The sequence below is a fragment of the Sceloporus undulatus genome, chromosome 7 (genome assembly GCF_019175285.1).
Source record: "Sceloporus undulatus isolate JIND9_A2432 ecotype Alabama chromosome 7, SceUnd_v1.1, whole genome shotgun sequence".
Classification (NCBI taxonomy): Eukaryota; Metazoa; Chordata; class Lepidosauria; order Squamata; family Phrynosomatidae; genus Sceloporus; species Sceloporus undulatus.
The window spans coordinates 9,374,529-9,394,913 of NC_056528.1; the positions used below are offsets into that span (position 1 = coordinate 9,374,529).

The 20,385-nt window shown below is 45.0% G+C and overlaps 2 protein-coding genes across 2 annotated transcripts in view; both read left to right on the forward strand.

Annotated features, from left to right (window-relative positions):
• Window positions 1-9,109, forward strand: part of LOC121936416 (arylacetamide deacetylase-like 4) — a 10,295-nt gene extending 1,186 nt beyond the window's left edge. The window contains exons 2-5 of the mRNA XM_042478644.1: window positions 2,204-2,351; window positions 4,473-4,689; window positions 7,659-7,722; window positions 8,329-9,109. Of these exons, the coding sequence (XP_042334578.1) occupies window positions 2,204-2,351; window positions 4,473-4,689; window positions 7,659-7,722; window positions 8,329-9,109 (1,210 nt within the window). The remainder of the gene's footprint in view (window positions 1-2,203; window positions 2,352-4,472; window positions 4,690-7,658; window positions 7,723-8,328) is intronic.
• Window positions 9,110-16,629: 7,520 nt separating this feature from the next.
• LOC121936417 (arylacetamide deacetylase-like 3) lies at window positions 16,630-20,141 on the forward strand. The gene is made up of 3 exons (XM_042478645.1): window positions 16,630-16,786; window positions 18,352-18,415; window positions 19,364-20,141. Exons 1-3 carry the CDS (start codon window positions 16,630-16,632, stop codon window positions 20,139-20,141), a joined length of 999 nt encoding a protein of 332 aa, XP_042334579.1.
• Window positions 20,142-20,385: the final 244 nt, after the last annotated feature.

Genomic DNA, 20,385 nt, shown 5'->3' on the forward strand with positions numbered 1-20,385 from the left:
GGTTGATCCAAGGTATGGGACATCTCTGGTTGATCCAAGGTATGGGAAATCTTTGGCTATTTCAATTTTCTTGTTATCTAGGATGAATTTTTGTAGCTCTTCCTATTTCTCAGGCTTGCCTAGCCTTTGCCTGTCCATATCATACTGAGAATAAAGGGGACATTTCCCCTCCAGTTTTTGCCCCTTCTGCTCAGCGTTGAGAGCCTAAGGGACCTTTAAATTAAAGATCTGACCAAGGATAGATCCCTGAGTATAAGTGATAACGGTCTCTTCCAATATCTGGGAAACCCATTTGAGGGGTGTAGTCTCTCTTGCAGGCAAACAAAGGGTTAATGGCATGTAGGATTAGATTACATCATTTGGATATGTTTTAAGTCAAATTTATTCAGAATATAATTGCAGTTGACTTTACGTTTCTACCAAGTTTCAAGATCTTTGGGGGAGAGCTTTCTCCCAGTCCCACCGCCAACATTTTAAACATGATATTCGTCATTGTAAAATAAAAACATTGCACAATCCAGTTTTTCACCTAAAAAACCCCAAAACGCAACACCCTTCTTTCCACGCCACTTTTCCTACAGAATTTTCCTGATTTTCCTCTGGGCTTTCCCAGAAGAAATGGTTGTGCAACAGCAATTGTGTTGTTGCAATATAGGTTGTCCAACTGCACGATCCAGTCCTGCAGCATGGCTTTGCTTGCAGATTTCCACACTGCGCTACACAACTGGGGAACGGAGGACCTCAACATATGCACACATACATATGTAGACATACATAGTGTTGTGATGTGCCTTCAAGTCATGTATATATAGGCATACTTATTGTTGTGGTGTGCCCTGAAGACGTTTCCAACTTACGGTGACCCCAAGGGTTTTCTTGGCAAGATGTGTTCAGAGGAGGTTCGCCATTGTCTTCCTCAGAAGCTGAGAGAGCATGACTTGCCCAAGGTCAACCAATGGGTTTCACGGCCGAGCCGGGATTTGAACTCAGTCCAACTCTCAAACCAGTATGCTGCAAACATCAAATGCAAAACAACAACAAGACAAAAACACCACCTTTTGCAAATGCTAAGACATACGTGGAAGTTACCTTTCTGTGGCAGGAATTATCAGGTGACCCAGGTGACCAAGTGATCTAGGTGATCTAAGTAACCACTCAACCTGTTTCCAACCCTGAACCTCCTGAGTCCATTGCAATCCCAATTCGGGGTCAAACCACACATTTAAAAGACTTCCCAAAACAGTGGAGTCGATTGGAGCTTTTGCAAAATTGCCTTAAAGCCCAGCATCGAAGAGAAGCCTTTTCACTTCGGAAGGAGAGGGACATCACACGTTCCAACAGGCCTGTGTTCAAAGTAAAGATGTAGTATTACATCCCTGTCTGCCTTTGGTCGTCCTACTCCATGTTGTATGTTTGTAACTGTTTTGTAATTATTTAATTATTTTAAATGTGCAATTTTGTATTGATTGATATTTGCTTGTTGCCAGGGGGGAGAGTCTGGATTGTTTAATTTGATTATTCCATTGGGTTAGGTATTGATTATTTTTCTGTGCCGTGCATTTTAATTTCTTTTATTGTAACCTTCCTTGATTCGTGGAGAGAGGTGGGCTAATAATAATAATAATAATAATAATAATAATAATGCGCACACATCCCTACATGAAAACATCCTCCACTGTTGCCAATGGCATGAAAGAAATCAATATATATATATATATGGATGCGCACACATCTATATATGAAAACAAAATACAAAGAGAGTTTCCAATATAAATTTATCTGATGTAATTGTCACTTTTACAAACTCATGGTTGTCTCTGTTATGTACTTCTTCATAATTATGAATATATCCCAGTGGATATTATTATCATTATTACTATTATTATTCCTTGTAGATGCAGTCTTCCTTACAAAGCCTCGCCTTCCTTGCAATGGAGAAAACTGCCAAAGGCATGGACTGGGAGCATTGCAAGGTGTGGGTGTGATCTGAAGCCAAGCTAGGAACACACAAAGGCGAAGCATCTTAAAGTTGCCGGATGACGCTCCTCCAAGCAGGTATTGCTTCTTGGCAGCTCCACCTCCAGGAGGAAGCATCTATGGCTCATATCACCCTTTCTCCATTGTGTATCTGTGGGCGCTGAGACACACTTGACGCGTTGCTCCAGACGCTCTCATGGTGTTTCTCTTGGCTCTCCTGTCCCAGGCGGCAAGCCTGGCAGCCGTCGTTTTTTTGCCTGCTGTTCTCATGGGCCCTGTATTACCATTTCTCCACCACTGAAATGCCTCCCGGGATTTGCCAGCCTCTGAAGATCAGGATCCTCCACATTTTGGGCATCATGACTTATTCTCTGGTAAGTCTTTTGGGAGACTTTGGCATCACAGTCCAGGTCTGGGCAAGGGAACGGTGCAGGAACCAGGCGCACGTGGTTTGTAAGTGTGCATGTTCAAGTCTATTTTTATGCACAAGTGCGTGTGGAAAAGTAATGCCACGGGGCACCAGCCATCATGTATGGATGTGGGCACCTCCACTGCTATATATAAATGATTAGGAAGAAGTACATAACAGAGATAGATAGCCATTAGTTGTAAAGGTGACGATTACCTCGATAAATTTATATTGGATATAATTGTTATTTTAAATACTAAGTTTATAAACTCTCTTGTATTTTGTTTTCATATATGGATATATGTGCATCCATATATATATATATATATATCTTGATTTGTTTCATGCCCCTGGCAACAGCGGAGGATGTTTTCATGTTTGGATGTGTGTGCATCTATCCATTAATATACAGTCAGCCCTCTCCTTACACGGGGGATCTGTTCCGGATCCTGCCGCGTAAGGCGAATTCTGCCTATGCTCAAGCCCCATTGGAAACGATGGGGCTCGTGCATGGCGGTGCGGCGGTGCGGCAGTGCACGGGGCGCCACGGGCGCGCACCCCCATTCAATTGAATGGGATGCGCCACCCCTTCCTCCCCACGCGCTCCCCACGGCTTGAGCATGTATGTTCAAGACCGCGTATGGCACGCCCGTGTATGGCGCGGGTGCGCTATACACACACACACACACACACACACACATTTGTTTCAGTGGAGGATGTTTTCTCCTTAAATGTTGCACTTCTTGGGTGCATCCACACTGTAGGAACGATGATGTTTGGCACTACTTTAACTGCCATGGCTCCGTCCTACAGAATCCTAGGGTGTGTAGTTTGGCCAGGCACCAGCACTCTTGGCCAAAGAAGGCAAAACAACTTGCTAAGCTACAAATCTCAGGATTCCATAGCACTGAAAGTGGTGTCAAACTGCGCTGTTTCTACAGTGTAGATGCACCTATGGCGGAGTGGGTCTGCTGCCAGCAACCTGCCTGCGATCCTACACTCCTTTCCAGCTGTTCTTTATGAGGTAAAAGAAGCCATTGTTAATTGCGGTCTCAGTTAATATGGCAATAAAAACCACCTAGACATGTTATTGCATCAGACTGTACCTTAATGCAATGAATAAAACATTCCCATCCATCCTGAATCCCAATTAGGGCCAAAGAGACTAGAATCACGCTTGTGTTAATGGTTGAACAGTGCGCCTGCATGCATAAAAATCTCATTCTCTCCAACATTTCTACAGGTGAAAAAGTGGGACATGTGAAGCTTTTGGTCAGAGTGTGACCCAAAGAGGACAAAGATTATTGATAGGATTATTATTAATACACACATTACATTATTATTAATATTATTAATGCACACATTACATTATTATTAACATGCATTAAAGCTGTCCTGGCCAAATTGGGACAGTTGGAGGATACGAAATCCCATTGGTTCAATGGGGTTGCATTAGGTGGGACTATCAATAGGTGGTTGTTATGTGCCTTCAAGTTGACTCAATCAATCAATCAATCAATTGTTTTATTGCAGTCAGTGACCATACTGAATCTGACCAATGACCAAGTTGACTCTAATTTGACCATATCCAATGGGTTTTCTTGGTAAGATTGATTAAATCTTGGGCTTTTGCCATTATCTTCCCCTAAGAGAGTGGGACTTTCTCAAGGTTACACAATGGGTTTACAGGGCTAAGTAGGGATTGCCTCTCCTAGTAGTAAATTTCAAGGGATTTCCTGGCACTGAGTCGGCATGCATAGGATTGCACTGCGCGCCCTTCTGCGGATTAAACATGCTGCTTTAAATGCTGCCAAAACTGAATCTCGGCTTCCCACGTACTTTCACAGCTTTGCCTTTCTCCTCCCTGAGAACTGGAATGACAGGCTGATTGAGACTAGAAATTAATTTGCCTTTGGATCCACTGCGGAAGGAGATGGAGAGTTTGGATAAGATCTTCGCTGACTCCTCTCCATTCTGATATTAGGATCCTCACCAATACTCCACACTGAGTTAGTAAATCACACCGAATGGTACACTTCACATTGAATTGATCTCTGGCTTTGCTTCTCTTGCTGTTTGTACGTAGGGCAACATTTTGTGGAAAATGGGTCTCTGCAGTCAGTTTGCCGTCCTGCGGCTCCTTGTAGATGGATTCCCGTCAAAGCGAGACCCGAGGGTCTCCATCAAGAACGCATACTTTGACGATGTGCCGGTGCGGATCTACCGACCGAAAATCCCCTCTCCCGAAAAAAGGAAAGGAGTCCTCTTATTTCATGGCGGAGGTGGCACATTTGGAAGTATCGGTAAGAAAAGCATTTGGAAGCAAGGATATCCTTTTTAAGGGAATGGTGTTTTCTGAAAGCCATCCTTCCTGGGAATGCTTCGAGGAGTTGTTGTTGTCAATGGCCATCAAGTTGTCTTGAACAAGAGACCCCCAAGTGACCCAGATATCAACAGCACAGCTAAGGTCTTGCAAACTCAGAGGTATGACTTCCACGATGGAGTCTATCCCCTTGTAATCCTTTCCTACTCCTTCCACTTTACCAAGTCTTATTGTTTTTCCCAATGAGTAACAGTGTCCAAGGATATGTCTACATGCACTACGTCTACAGCGTAGATGCATCCTAGACCATGAACCACTGGATTCAAATCCCAAGGAAAAAATAATCCACCTTAATGTATGCCCACGTCATACACGGCTTTTAGCATATGCTGAAAGTCGCACAGGAGCGTGCGGGGCGCAAGGGGTGGCGCATCCCATTTAGATTAATGGCGTGCGTACCCATGGCACGCATGCCATCACCCCGTTGCCACATGCACGAGCCCCATTACTTTCAATGGGGCTCGAGCATATGTGTTTTTTTAATGGGGGGGGGGGTCTGGAATGGATCCCCCTCGTAAAAAAAGGGCGCACTGTAATAAAAATCTGGTGGTAAGAGCTGATCAGCACTTGACTATCTGAGAAAGTGGTGAAGACTCCTGTTTTGAAGACCTTAAAACAGAGGTTGGATAGCCATCTTTTGCGGGGTGTAACGCTTTGGTATCCCATAAAGCCAGAGGTTGGATTAGATAGGCCTTGCCTTGGGATCCCTTGTTGTGGTTGTTGTTGTGCACCTTCTGGTTGTTTCTGACTTATGGATACCCAAAGGCAAATCTATCATGGAATTTCCTTGGCAAGATTTGTTCAGAGATGGGAGGCTGAGAGAGTATGAGCTTTATCACACCGGCAAGATCCTGCGCGAAAACGGGAGTTAAAAGCGATTTAAATTAAATTCGAATTTAAACAGAACTTGCAAATTTGGGAAGTTTATCACACTGAATTGCTGCCAAAACGAAATTAATCCGAACGCAAAACCGATTCGGTTTGTTCCGAATTTAAAAAGCTGCTGGTTTTCTCCGCTTTGCGTTCGGGTTAATTTCACGTTATTTCACGTTAACGGCGACGTTGTGTGATAAATTTAGGGCATTCCCGGGTTAACTTTGCATTACATCGCATTTAACTCCCGTTTGCCTGCGGGATCTCGCTAGTGTGATAGCCCCCTAAGACTTGCCCAAGATCCCCCAGTGGGTTTCCATGACTGAGCCGGGATTCGAACCCTAGTCTCCAAAGACGTAGTGCAACACTCATGCTTACTCTGCTGGGTGTCCCTTCCAACTATGACACTGTAAAGATTTAAAATCTAAATAAATGCTATGTACACCAAATCCAGATGTCTAATTTCGATTGCAGTAGCTGAATGGTGAATCACCTTATGCATAAATTCAATTTATTTAGTAGGTCTATGCTATTCAGGGCAAGCAATAGGGTTTAGGCCGCCCGGTGCCCCAGCATGTTAAGGCAACATGCGTTATCGTCAGATGCTGCTTCAAAGCGCTGCGCCTTCCCACATCCTTGCCAATAAAACGGACTTTCGAAAGTCAGGAGTCACTTCCAGCCTCGTTTCTGTAATTACAGACTGGAAGATTATAGGCAACTTCTATAATTTCAGACTTCATTCCCCACTGGGAGGTGCGCAGACACACAACACACACATCTCATTCCACCTCCAACAGCCACAATCATATATTTGGAGATGCCTCGGCAAGTTTGGAATGCAAGTCGGTTAGCAATGAAACGCGTCATATTTCTCTTATCATATTGATGATCCCTGGCCTGGGAGCTATAATTACACCCCCAGTTTGGGCGACAGCTATGCTGCCAGGCTTTCACAATACGTACCCATTAGGATCGGTTGAAATTTCTGACATGCGGGATTGACCACTAGAGGTTTTGACAGTGGGATATGGGACCTTGGAGTGTACCGGAGTCTCCTTCTTTGGAGGTTTTAACCAGACGTTGGATGGCCATCTATGAGGGATGCTTCGCTTGTGTTTTCCTGCATGGCAGAATGGGATTGGAGTGGATCTCTTCCAACTCTAGGACCTTGGATTCAGTGGTTGCTATTAACCAATTCCTGATCTCGTTATTGTGTGTCTTCAAGTTGTTCCTGAATTACGGCAACCCTAAAGAGGTTTTTGGGGGGCTTTCTTGGAAAGCTATATTCAGGGGGAGTTTCCATTTGCCTTTCTCAGAGGCTGAGAGAGTGTGATCTGCCCAAGATAAATGATGATGATAATGATGATGACGATGATGATGATGATAGTGATGGTGATGATCATCACGATTCATGAAGAATCAGGACGGGTTACAACAGTGAAAGAAAACAACACAAGTCAAATAAATATAAAAATTAAATACAAAAGATCCCCCAGTGGGTTTCGTGACCAAGCGTGGAATCGAACCTTGGTCTCCAGAGTCACGGTCCAACACTCAACCCACTGTGCCATGTTGGCTGGTCCATGTTCTCCCTTAATACAAAATGAAAGCACTGATCCCAGTTAATTTCGCCATGTGATTCTCTGTAAAACAAACGTACGACACACTTTTGTGGTGGTCTGAGTCTTGGATTGCAACTCTAGAGACCAGGGTTTGATCCCAGCTCAGCCATGAAATCCACTGGGTTACCTTGGGCAAGTCATGCTCTCTCAGCCTCGGACGAAGGCAATGGCAAACCTCCTCTGAACACATCTGGACATGAAAACCACAGGATAGTATCGCCTGAGGGTTGCCGTAATTTGGAAACGACCTGAACGGGGATTCAAACCCTGATCTCCAGAGTTGTCGTTAAATGTTCAGACCTTGACGATACGCTGGCTTGTGGTCTAAAACACAGATTCCTCAGCCAAAATAAAAAAAGATATGGATATGAACACTGAATAATTTGTCTTCCAGATGCCTACGAAAGGGTGTGCTCTTATATAGTCCGAGAAAGCGATGTGGTGGTTGTGTCCATTGGGTAAGTAGTCCCCATATTGCTTTAACTTGACCTGTTTTAATAACTCAAGGTGAGATCCTCACCAAGATCGGGGTTGATCTGCTCTCAGTAAGGACCCCCGTGGGCCCGTCCGAATCCCCTTTAATGGGGGGATTCTTAGCCAAATTTTCGGGTTTCGCTGGCTACTTGGCTCACAAATGGTGCCGCTTGCCACCCGTTTACTGTGGTTAGCAACTTACTGTTCCGCCATCCTACCGGAAGTCTGGGATTTGTAGATTTGTGCAGAAATTGTGCAGTTTGACACTGCTTTAACTGCCCTGGCTCAATGCTATGGGATTCTGGGATTTGTAGTTTTGAGAGAGACTTAACCTTCTCTGTGAGGGAACTCTGGTATCGCGACAGAGAAGGCTAAGCATCTCACAAAATTGCAAATCCAAGAATTCCATATCATTGAAGCATTGTAGTCAGAGGAGTGTCAAACTGCATTATTTCTGCAGTGCGGATTAGACCTAAGCTTCAGAGTCCTCTACTGTTGGGTTTCCTGGATCTCCAGGTTGAAGTGATATGAATGCAGATGTAGCCTTGGAATATGTTGCAAATATAACTGGGTTGCTTTTGGCTTTGCAGGTATCGCCTGGCTCCTGAATACCTCTTTCCCATGCAATTTGAGGACTGCACCACTGCCACCAAATACTTCATGAGGAACGCAGAAGACTATGGGGTCGATCCTGCTCTTATTGTGCTCAGCGGCGACTCCATTGGAGGAACCATCACGGCGTCCATAGCCCAAGAACTGACCAAGAGAAAGGACCTACCCAAACCACGCGCTCAGATCTTGGTTGGCCCTTTCCTCCAGGGCCTGGATTTCAATTTGCTTTCTTACCAACAAAACCGCTACGTCCCCTTTGTCTCCCAGAGAGACTTCCTACAGATGCTGTTTCTGTACATCACCAAAAACTTGACGGCACTGGACTTTGCCTTGGCGGAAACGCACATCCCCGAGGACAGGAGAAAGAAGTATCACAAATGGCTAAACGCGGACTATGTTCCCAAAGAACTGAAAATGAGAGGCAACTATCAAGAATTTCAGATATCCACTTGTCCTATGGACAATATCCACTGCTTAATGGAAGTTATAGCAGGAACAACTATATCTCCCCTTACAGCCGAAGATGCCATCATTCAGCAGCTTCCGGACACTTTCATTTTAACCTGCGAATACGACGTGTTGAGAGACGATGGCCTTTTGTACAAGAAAAGGTTGGAGGACAACGGGGTCAAAGTCTCCTGGTGCCACCTCAAAGATGGCTTCCACGGAGTTCTCCTTCTTTTCAATCGCTTGTTTCTAAATTTTGCTTTCAGCCAACGAGGAATCGACAGCATAGTCAGTTACATCAAGAGCTTATAGACATTCAATTTTCAAGATATATATGGTGGTCTTCTACAGAATGGAGGGGGGAGGGATACCTAGTCAGGTAGAACTTTCCTTCTCCTCTTTATTTGCGAAAGCGATCAGCTTGAGTGTTTATATGTGTGAAAATGAGAGAAAGAGAGAAAGAGAGAGAGAGAGGTTCATGGTGTGCAAAGAACCTGAAATTCCTTCTTCTGCGGGGAAAGGAGTAAATGCTGAGATTCTATATCGCGATCTCCATAGGGAAAGGAATAAGTGCTACTGAGACTCGATATCATGCTCAGTGTCGTGTAACTTTATGAATCCTTAGCTACGCAACATAAAACCTGTTAGGACATTGTGAAATTGTGAAGATGCATATCAGGGCACTGGCAAGAGTGCATTGATATGTATTGGGCACTTCTGATGTGCATTTGGCTCTTCTGGTGCACATTGGGCACTTCTGATGTTCATTGGGTATTTTGAATGCACACTGGGCACTTATAATGTGCACTGGGCATTTCTGGTGCTCAATGGGCTCTTTTGATATACACTGGGCATTTCTGATGTGCCTTGAGCACTTCTAAAAGGCAACCATCAGAGGCTAGAAGGCTGCATCAACACCACTTTTCCAGAAGAACATGGAGGAGAACATCTCCTCAGCCTAACCCCATCCACAAAAAACCCCCCAAACCTTCCCATAATTATATTAAACTACCATCTGAGGATAATATTTTGTGCATCCGGTGATCTAGTGAGCAAAGCCACAATAGCAGAACTCATAATAAATGGATAATCTTCATGGTTAAAGAAGACTCTTTGTCCTTACAATGTTGTTTGTTTGTTTGTTTGTTTCTTGTCTATCCTCGTGGTCTTCTGACATGAGGCCTAAGGTGGCTTGCCCCATAGATGAAAACAAAATACAACTGCAAGCGGTAATTATCATTGCAAGATGAAAAGCAGTTAAATGAAGACTGCTCATTCAAAGCAGTTTGGAAGTGTTTACAACCTAACAATGGGAATGGAAGTGCAACACACACCTATCATTAAAAGACGCTTTTGCAACAACCAATGAATAGGCAACAGGTTTTCTAAATGAGAGTAGGAGAACAGAGAGGAAAGGCCAACTGAGCTTTCTGTGGGACGGAGTTACACAGGCTAGGATCCAATTCTGGGAAGACATGGCCATGATGGCGGTGGGGCTCAGAGAAAGCTCTCTGCTAAGTCTTTAGACTTGCATGGGTTTCTATGGAGAAATACAGTCACCCCTCCACAATTGCAGCTTTGACTTGTGCAGATTTGATTATTCAAAATTGGATTAATATGTTCTTTCTAGCAGTCTCTAATTCTTCCAGCATGATCTATGGCAAAAGTTGGCCATAGAGGAGCTTATCGCACAGGGCTCCAGGAACGCAAATGGCACAGGACGAAGGGGGGCATGATGAGAATGGAACGGGGAAAGGACGCATTTTACCGCATGACAGAACACCGCCAATGCTGCCGGAAGTCCCCCTTCCATTCCAAATCCAGGCCAGAGAGGCCAAATTTTAGGAACTCTTCTGAACAGTTCCTGAAAATTGGCCTCTGGGGGATGCATCTGGAACAGAACAGGGACTTCCGGCGGCATCAGCAGCGTTCCATCATACGGTAAAATGCGTCCTTTCCCAGTTCCGTTCTCATCATGCCCCCTTTCTTCCCGTGCCATTTGCGTTCCTGGAGCCCCATGCGATAAGCTCCTCTATGGCCAGCTTTTGCCATAAGTCATGCTGGAGGGACATTAATAGGAATGAGAACATTAATAGGAATATTTCTTGTCTGACTAGAATAAATAGACCAGGGAAAACAAAGGAGGATGATGAAAGAGTAGGCTGTCGAGTGCAGTCCTTCATTAGTCGAGAGATGGTGTCAAAGTGGGTTATTTCTGCAGCGTGAGTGCAGCATAAAGTTAGGGCAGGCTGGTCACAGTGCTAAGTACAGTGCGCCCATGTTATATGTGGGCGCGCTTTACACAGTCTTGAGTGTATGCGCTCAAGTCGCGGGGAGCACACGGGGCACAAGGGGCAGTGCATCCCATTCAAATGAATGGGCGCGTGTGCCCATGGCACCCCGTGCACCACTGCACCGCCGTGCACAAGCCCCATTGTTTCTAATGGGACTTGAGCATAGGCGGAATTCGCCTTACGTGGGGGGGTGGGTCTGGAACGGATCCCCCGCGCAAGGCAAGGGCCGACTGTAATTTCTATGGCAATCTTAGGCCAAATGAGGTTTCAGTTCAGCATAACTCCAGCCGACAATCTTGGTAAATTGGGAACTACTCTCTCAGTGACCTACATAGACAGCAACTCACTGCTGTGATTACCTTACAAGAGAAACACCAAATGATTCATGCCTTTAACTTAAGCAAAGCAGTGGGCACAGATGGGTTACCTGCCAATTTTTGCAAGACGTTTGATGCTATCTGAATAGTCCCATTAAATAAAACAACTCAATGGATATTGTTAGCACACCCGACACCTCCACGCTGCATGCGGGGTTTCATCTTTTCATATCAAGAGCGAGGCATGTTTGAAGAGGTCACAATGACCTTTGAAACACTAGAGAGTTTCCCATGGGAAGAAGCACATTGACCCAAAGATGTGTGGAGGATCTAGATACTCTCTTTATGGGTCAAATCTACAAACAAGGAGAACTACCCTGCCCCATGGCTGAGTAAGACTTTGGACCCTGGTCCCCAGAGTCATCGTTCAATGCTCAAATCACTACACGACATCGGCTCTAAATGCGGATGAGATGTTATGTTACCTAGATTTCCTCATACAGAACAGTTACCTGGATTTGCTCATCTGTAACTGTTCTACATTCATGATTGCTACTTAGCCATGGTTATGACACTATTGATATAATGGTAAGCTATTTCCCATCAGCTGCATGAAGAGACAGAGATCCATCCTGCCATCATTCAGAGCATGGACGAATGACATTTCCACCAGTTAGTTAATTATACTTGAATATAGTTAATTAATGATGGAAAATTCTGGCCAAGAAGGCAAATGCGTGTTTAGCCTGCATTAACCGAAGCATAGGACATTATTGCATGCGCCTGGGGGAATGCAATTAGAGTGGGAAGAAAGGGGGCACAATGGGAACGGAACGGGGAAAGGACGTATTTTGTTGCACACTGGAACACCGCCGCCACCGGAAGTCCCCATTCCATCCTCCATCTCTGGCATGGATGGGGAATGGAACAGGGACTTCCGGCTGCATTGGTGGCGTTCCAGCATGTGGTAAAATGAGTAATAACCCCGTTCCGTTCCTATCTCGCCCCCTTTCGTCCCGCTCTAATTGCATTCCCGCAGGCCTGTGCGATAACGTCCATAGTTTCCAAGTCAAGGGAAGGAATAGTCTCACTATATTCTGCGCTAATCAGCTCTTATCTGGAGTTCTGGGCACTTCATTTTAAGAAGAATATAGTCAAGTTGGAGCAGGTTCAGAGAAGGGCAACAAGAAGGATCAGAGGTATGGAGAAGAAAACATAGGGGAAAGGTTGAAGGAGCTGGGCATGTTCATCCTGGTGAAGAGAACGACTCTAGGGTGATAGGATCGCACTCTTTAAATATTTCGAGGGCTGTTGCAGAGTTGAGGGTGCACATTTGTTCTCTTCTGCCAGGACCAGGTCTAATGGTGTGAAGTTAAAGGAGGGTATATTTGGGTGGTGCTCTGGAGCTTCCTTCATCACCCCCAAAAACATATGCAGAGGTAGTTGTGTTGGCCATGTAGCAAAGTAGAAGAACATCCAAAACCCACAGAACATTTAGGCCAGCCAAAATGCGCAAAACACATGTTGCAAGCTGTACGGTTTTTTAACAGCTTTTGCCTGATGAAGAAGCCTGATGAAGAGCTTTCAAAGCTTGCAACATGTATTTTGTGCAGCCGGGTTGGCCAATAAAGGTATCGCTGTTTTGTGGGTTGTATCATCCCAAGTTGGCTGGGGATGCCGCCTGTTTTTCTCTTGCATATCTTTCCATCGCTCCGCAGGGTGCCTAACTGCCCACACTTCTTACACTGAAAAAGAAGAAGAAGAGAGGTTTGCTGGAGGAGTTATATCAAGGTATCTTCCCCTTTAATTTAAGCACATAGGTGTTTAAATTCAAGGGTACCACAGACTTCCTGAGAGGGATGATTTCACAACGGAAGCCAGCCAACTCATGTGCGTTTCCTTCTTCTTTGAAATATAGGGCTTGGTGGTTTTCAGACCTTTCACCATTTTGGATACGCTCCAGCTTGTTCATATAATTCTTGAATTGTGATGCCCAGAACTGGACACAATATTATCCCAAGTCAGGTCTGATCAAAACAGAACAGAATGGAACTATTACTTCCCTTGATCTAAACACTATACTTCCATTGATGCAGCCTAGAATCGCGTTGGATTTTTTCGCTACCGCATCACACTGTTGACTCATGTTCAACTCATGGTCTACTAGGACACCTAGATCCCTTTCACATGTACTGTTGCCAAGCCAGGTGTCCTCCATCCTATATCTGTGCATTTCATTTTTTCACCCCAAGTGTAGTATCTTACCTTTCTCTCTACCTGTAACACTCATACTCCTGACTGCTTAAGCTCCCTGGCCACTTCGGTGTTGTCACCCAACCCTGAAACTCTCCCTCTCCGACAGTAGGTTCTTAAGCGCATAGTAACATAGTAATTGAGTTGGAAATGGGCCATTGCCATTCAAATCCGGGCTTGCCTTGGTCCGATGCCAGTGTTATAATTACAACGCAGGTGAGGGAGAGGAAGAACTTGTTTCGATCGCCTCTGCGCTTGCGTAACGTTCTGCTGCTAAAACAAAGGGAGTCCTTTCATGGTCGGACGGGTACCAGAAGGAACATGCTGCGAACCCTCCCAGGTTTTCCCGGAGCCGTTCTCGCACTGTGATCCGGCTCTGCAAATGGAATGGATTTTTTGTGGACTCTCTGGGCAGCGGCCACAGAACTCTGGCTTTTCTTTATACTTCTCCACCTGCTATGGGTCACCCATTACTACCTTTCCAACATAGAAATCCCTCACAGCATTTGCGAACCTCAGAAGCTGAAGTGCGTCTCTTTCGCCTTGATATGGCTGGTTTCATTGGTAAGTTGCCCTACACTTCACCCTTTTGGGTTTTGTCAAGAGATCGGAGTAGTATAGTCTTCTTAGGTTGGATCAAGACTGTAGCCATAGGGGCCAAAATGAAGGCTTGGTCCCCCAAATAAGAATCCCCTCTCCAAATTTTGTTCCTTTTAATCCCACATTAATAGTATTGCAGTAACTTATACAGCGGATCTTTGGTATCTACTGCGGATTGTTTCCAAGACATACCAAAATCCATGGAGGCTCAAGTCCCATTAAACACAATGGCATTGTGAAATGTTGTCCCTTACCTAAAATGGCAAAATCAAGGTTTGCTTTTGGAACGCATATTATTTTTGAACATTTTCAAGCTGCGGATGCTTGAACCCATTGATTTTTTAAAAACCCATGGATACAGAGGGCTGACTGTAATTTCAGTCGAACATTTAGAAATGCAATCCAGGCACCCAGAGAAAAAGGGCAGGTTAAAGTTTACCAAGGGTATGTCAATACAGCAAAGAGAAGAGTCCTGGGCATGAATGTTTTTTGGCTAGAAATTTAGAGACTGGAGGAGAATTGCATTGTGTGGCTATTGAGGGCCAGTTCCATCATTTTGCCTCCCTCCTCACCAGTCTTGTGTTGTGATGTCTATGGAGTATTGTAAATCCCTTGTGTTGTCCTAATAGCATTACTCCAGATAGAGGGATTCTAAGGGGTGGTGGAACTGTGCATCTTGTTCATAGCTTTGTCCTGGCTCTCTCTGTTGAATGATTGCTTGTGCTTACTGAGGGTGCGTTCCCACTATGATTTGAAGCGCATTGCTGATTGCTTGATATGTGCCTCGTTCCCATTGGAAACAGTTTCAGAGGCCTTTCCTCCAGTCAAGGGTAGCTGTCTCCATGCGCTCTTCTCTCTACTAATGCAAACTCCACTGGACACATTGCTCCTTCATCAGCTTCCTTTATTTTCCCTGGGCTTTTCATTCCAGACTGGAAATATTCCTATTGCTGTTCTCTTCTCTCGCCTTTTGTTGTTGTTGGGTGCCTTCAAGTCATTTCCAACTTATGGCGACTAATATCACACGGGGCATTGCTTGGCCAATTTCTCCAGAGGTGGTTTGCCATTGCCATCCTCTGAGGTTGAGAGAGTATGACTTGCCCAAGGTTGCCCAGTGGGTTTCCATGGCTGAACCGGGATTCAAACTCTGGTTTCCAGAGCCGTAGTCCAGTGCTCACATCATTACACCCCTGGCTATGGTTTGTTTGCAAAATTGTAAAGCTTTACTGAGAAGTTTCAGGGACTGTATTTCTCTATAGCAGAGGTTCCCAAATGTTGGTCCTCCAGATGTTTGGGACTTCAGCTCCCATGATTCTTGACTGTTGGCCAAGGTGACTGGGAGTTGAAGTCCAAAATTACCTGGGAAGGGGGCAAAGTTTGGGAATCACAACCCTATAGGAACCCACACAGTTTGAAGACTCTAAGCAGAGAGCTTTTTCTGAGTCCCATCATGGCCATGTCTGATGATAACCTCTCCATCAGAGGACCTTCTCAGTGTTGGGGTTTCCAGCCTGTGGAACCCTGTCCCACAAGAAGCACATTGGCCTTCCTTTTCTGTTCTCCTTCCGCTCCTGCTTAGAAAACCCTTTGGGCTCTTAATGGGTTGTTGCAAAAGCACTTTTTAATGTTAGGTGTGTGTTGCACTTACATTCCCATTGTTATGTTTTAAATGCTTCCAAACTGCTTTAAATGAATACTGGTTGTTTAATTGTTTTTAATCTTTTAATTAAAGGCCTGATTCCCACTACCTTTTAAACTGGATTGCAAATCGGTTTGAACCGGTTCAAATGACCCTGGTTCCCGCTTGAAGCGATTTGCTGAAGCGATTTGGAGAGGGGGGGCCATGCGCAGACCCATTTAGCCAGCGCCTTTTTCATGCTGATGTTTTTCACATCTTGTTGGATAAATTGATTCCACGCAAGCGTAAACCAGATACAGATCAGAATTGATTTAAATTTGCCCTTCAAGCGGGTCCATTTTGAATCGATTCATTCATGAATGCGAACCATAAGGGGGTTATTTTACAGGGACCAAAGTAGTGTGGACCACACTCCACTGTTGAATCGATGCATCGATTCAGATTGCAAACCGATTTATTTGTAAGTGGGAATGAGGCCATAGTTACTGTTCATAATCGTTTTCTGTTGTAATATCGGTTGTAAGCCTCCTAAGTTTCCACGCTGAACGACGGGCAGGAGCTAAAATTAATTTGCTAATTTTAATCAATCAATTAATCAAATATTTAGTCAATTCACCAACGTTCGGTCTGTTGATTTTTATGCTACTCTCGTTGTCTCATCTCCAACAGGACCATGTTCTGTGGAAACTAGGCATCATCAAGAATGAGCTTGTTCTTGTGAATTTCATAATGGACGCGTGCCCTCACTTCAAAGACCGATCCCTTTCCATCAGCCATCTCCACATTGAAGGCGTCCCCGTAAGATTATATCAACCCAAAGCATTGCAGCCGAAACAAAGAGGGATTCTTTTCATTCATGGAGGAGCTGGGACCACTGGAAGCCTTGGTAATACATCATGCCAGGATCATGCCTTTAAAATTGTACCTTTTTTCTTTCATGGAAAGCCATACTTCAAATATGGTTTAAGGATGGGGAGGGCCATCGTTCTTTTTTCTCTCTTTCAACATGTTCAAAGGAGGTTGACGCATTGTTCAGACATTGTATAACCTCCTTCAATGGCTTAACCATTTAATCCAGGGCCCTTTCACACTATATTGCAGTGATGGCGAACCTATGGCACGCGTGCCAGAGGTGGCACTCAGAGCCCTCTCTGTGGGCACATGTGCCATTGCCCCAGCACAGAGTTTGCCAGAGTTTGTTACTAGAAGTCCAGAGGGACATGGCACTTTGCAATAAATAAGTGGGTTTGGGTTGCACTTTGGGCACTCGGCCTCTAAAAGGTTCACCATCACTGCTATATTGTATTACAGTGCGCCCACATCATACGCGGACACACTATACGCAGCTTTCAGCATCTGCTGAAAGCCACATGGCAGCGCATGGGAGCAAGGGGTGGCACGTCACATTTAGATTAATGGGGCATGTGCCCGTGGCATGCATGTGCGCCGCCATACCACCGCACCACCGCGCCGCCGCCACATGCACAAGCCCCATAACTTTCAATAGGGCTCGAGCATACGTGCTTTTTTTTATGCAGCGGGGTCCGAAATGGATCTCCCGCGTTAAAAAAAGGGCGCACTGTACTATGTAGATTATAATGTATATTCTATATACTATATTGCACTTCTCAAGAAGCTGCTGGATGCATCCAAGCTGGGATTTGGCTCCAGGACCTCCTCCCATGGATACCAGACTTTTGTGGATGATCAAGTCCCATTACATACAGTGACAAAGTAAAATGGTGTCCCTTGCAGAAAACGGCAAAATGTAGGTTGCTTTTTAGGAATTTGTATACATTTATATACATTTAAATTAAGGTTTTAAAATTATATTGGGCCCTTGGTATCCGCTGGGGTTTGATCTCCCATGGATGCTCAAATCCATGGATGCTCAAATCCCATGAAGTGCAATGGCATAATCAAATGGTGTCCCTTATATAAAATGGCAAAGTCAAGATTGCTTTTTTGGAATGTATGTACATTTTTAACATATTTTCTAACCATGGATGATTGAAACCGTGGATAAGGAATCAGTGAATACACAGGGAAGGCTATGGATGGTGGAAACTGTGGATGCACAATCCATGGATATGGAGGGCAGGCTGTCCTTAGGAATGGATGTGTATATCTATGAAGTTTGTAAGTGGCCCCAACAGAATCCTAGCCAGTCCTATTATTAACTATCTAGGGCCTGTTACAGACTGCCAAAATAAAGCTGCTTTGGGTCTCTTTGGAGGTATGCTGTTTAAATGATGCATGCATCCTAAGAATCCTGAAGCTGCCCCAAAGCTTAGGAATGGAGTGTGGCTTTGGCACAACCTCCGGACTCTTAGGACCCATGCATTATTTAAATAGCATGCCTCCAAAGAGACCCGAAGCAGCTTTATTTTGGCAGTCTGTAACAGGCCAATGTTTGCAGAAATGGGCAACAAAATATGTTCTCTATTCTAGCTGCCTATGAAAGAGTGTGCCGCCACATCTCCAAAAAAAGCGACTCTGTGATGTTGTCCATCGGGTAAGTATCCATAAACTTCTAACTATACAGTCCTATTGGAGCAGACCCGGGTCTTTCAATTCTGAAAAGAGAATGTCACCGCAAGGGTCATGAAAAAGCATCCTTCTGGCATGCACCATGTGGAGCAGGAATGGTGTTTATTTGCACTGCGGAAATAATCCAGGTCGACACCACTTTCACTGCCATAGGTCAATGCTATGGAATTCTGGAACTGTAGTTTTGTGGGACTTTTAGCCTTCTCTTTCCGAAAGCTCTGGTGCCACAACAAACTACAGTCCCCAGAATCCCATAGCACTGAGCCACGGCAGTTAAACTGGGGTCAACCAGGATGATTTTGGCAGTGCGGATGCAGTCTGAGATGCGATGTGACAGCCATCTTCAAGTATTTGAAGGGATACCAAAGAGCAAGTTTGTTTTGCAGCAGCCCTAGAGATTAGGACATGCACCAATGAATTCATGTATGCAAAGGGATCTTGCAATACCTTTGAGAGGAACTGTGCAGAAGAGTTGTAGCATGAGCTTTGATATTCCAGACTAACATGGCAATATCTCTGAATTCTTCCAATGAATTCATGTTACAAGAAAAGAGATTCCACCAAGGAATTAGGAAGAACTTCTTTACTCTAAGAACTGTCTGATAGTGGACTAGAGTGCCTTGGATAGTGGTGGACTGTCCATCTTTGGACATCTTCAAACAGAGAGTGAACAGGGATCTTTCATGAGTGCTTTAGTTATATATACCTCCATAGCAGAGAACTAGAATAGCTGACCCTTGTGACCAACACATATGTAAATCCCTTTGGTTCACTGGTTCTACTCTAGTTGGAATTGACAGCAAGATCCAATCCTTTATATTCAGCATAACTGCACTATGCACCATGATATAGGGCATATTTTCATCTACCGCTCATGAGACTGGATGTGAAATGATGTTTCCTGTCTTTGCAGGTATTCTCTGGTTCCTTACCAGCCCTTTCCAGTGCAATTCCAGCAATGCCTGGACGTTGTCATACATTTTATGAAACACGCGGAAGAGTACGGGGTGGATTCTGGCCGCGTCATAATTTGCGGAGACAGCTTTGGAGGATTGCTTGCAGCCTCTGTTTGCCAGATGCTTGTTGGGAGAAATGATGTTCCCAAAATACAGGCGCAGATGTTGATCTACCCTTTCCTCCAGTCTGTGAAACACAGCTTGCCTTCCTACATGCAAAACGCAAAGACCCCTCTCCTTAATAAAAGGCAGATGGTGAAGCTGGCCTTAAAGTACCTCCAGAAAAACGTCTCCCTACAAGAGTCGATCCTGCAAGGGGCCCACGTCTCCAAGGCGGTGAAAGCCAAATATAGCAAATGGCTCAGTCATGATAATATCCCCGACGAGTTTAAAGCGAGAGAATGCAAAGCTTTAGCACCACCCAGTCACCCTTTTGGCGACATGCAAGAGCTGATAGACCAGCTGTGTGAGCCAATGTTATCCCCACTTTTAGCTGAAGATGCCATCTTCCAGCGGCTCCCAGACACTTTTATTTTAACCGCTCAGTACGATGTGCTGAGGGATGATGGGGTTTTGTACAAAAAGCGGCTGGAGGACAATGGGGTCCCAGTGTCCTGGTGCCACGTTGAAGATGCATTCCACGGATTTGTTAATTTGATCAACCTGGGGTTTCTCAGTTTTTCATGCGGCAAGAGAGGAGTGAGCAGCATTGTCAACTATATCCAACGTTTCTAAGGCCCGGTACATACCACCCCGAAAGGGAGGGCTGGAGGCGTCCGGTTTTCCTGTGGAGGGACGCCGGAGCAGCCTGTGTGGCATCCCTCCATCGCAAAACGAACCTGGAAAACCCGGGTTCTTCCTGGGACGCGATGCGCAGTGACATCTATATGCTGCACATTGCTTACATCACAATGGTGGCCCCCGTATGGACTGAAGGCCGCCATTCCGCTGCCACCGTGACGTCCTAGGGTTAGGGACC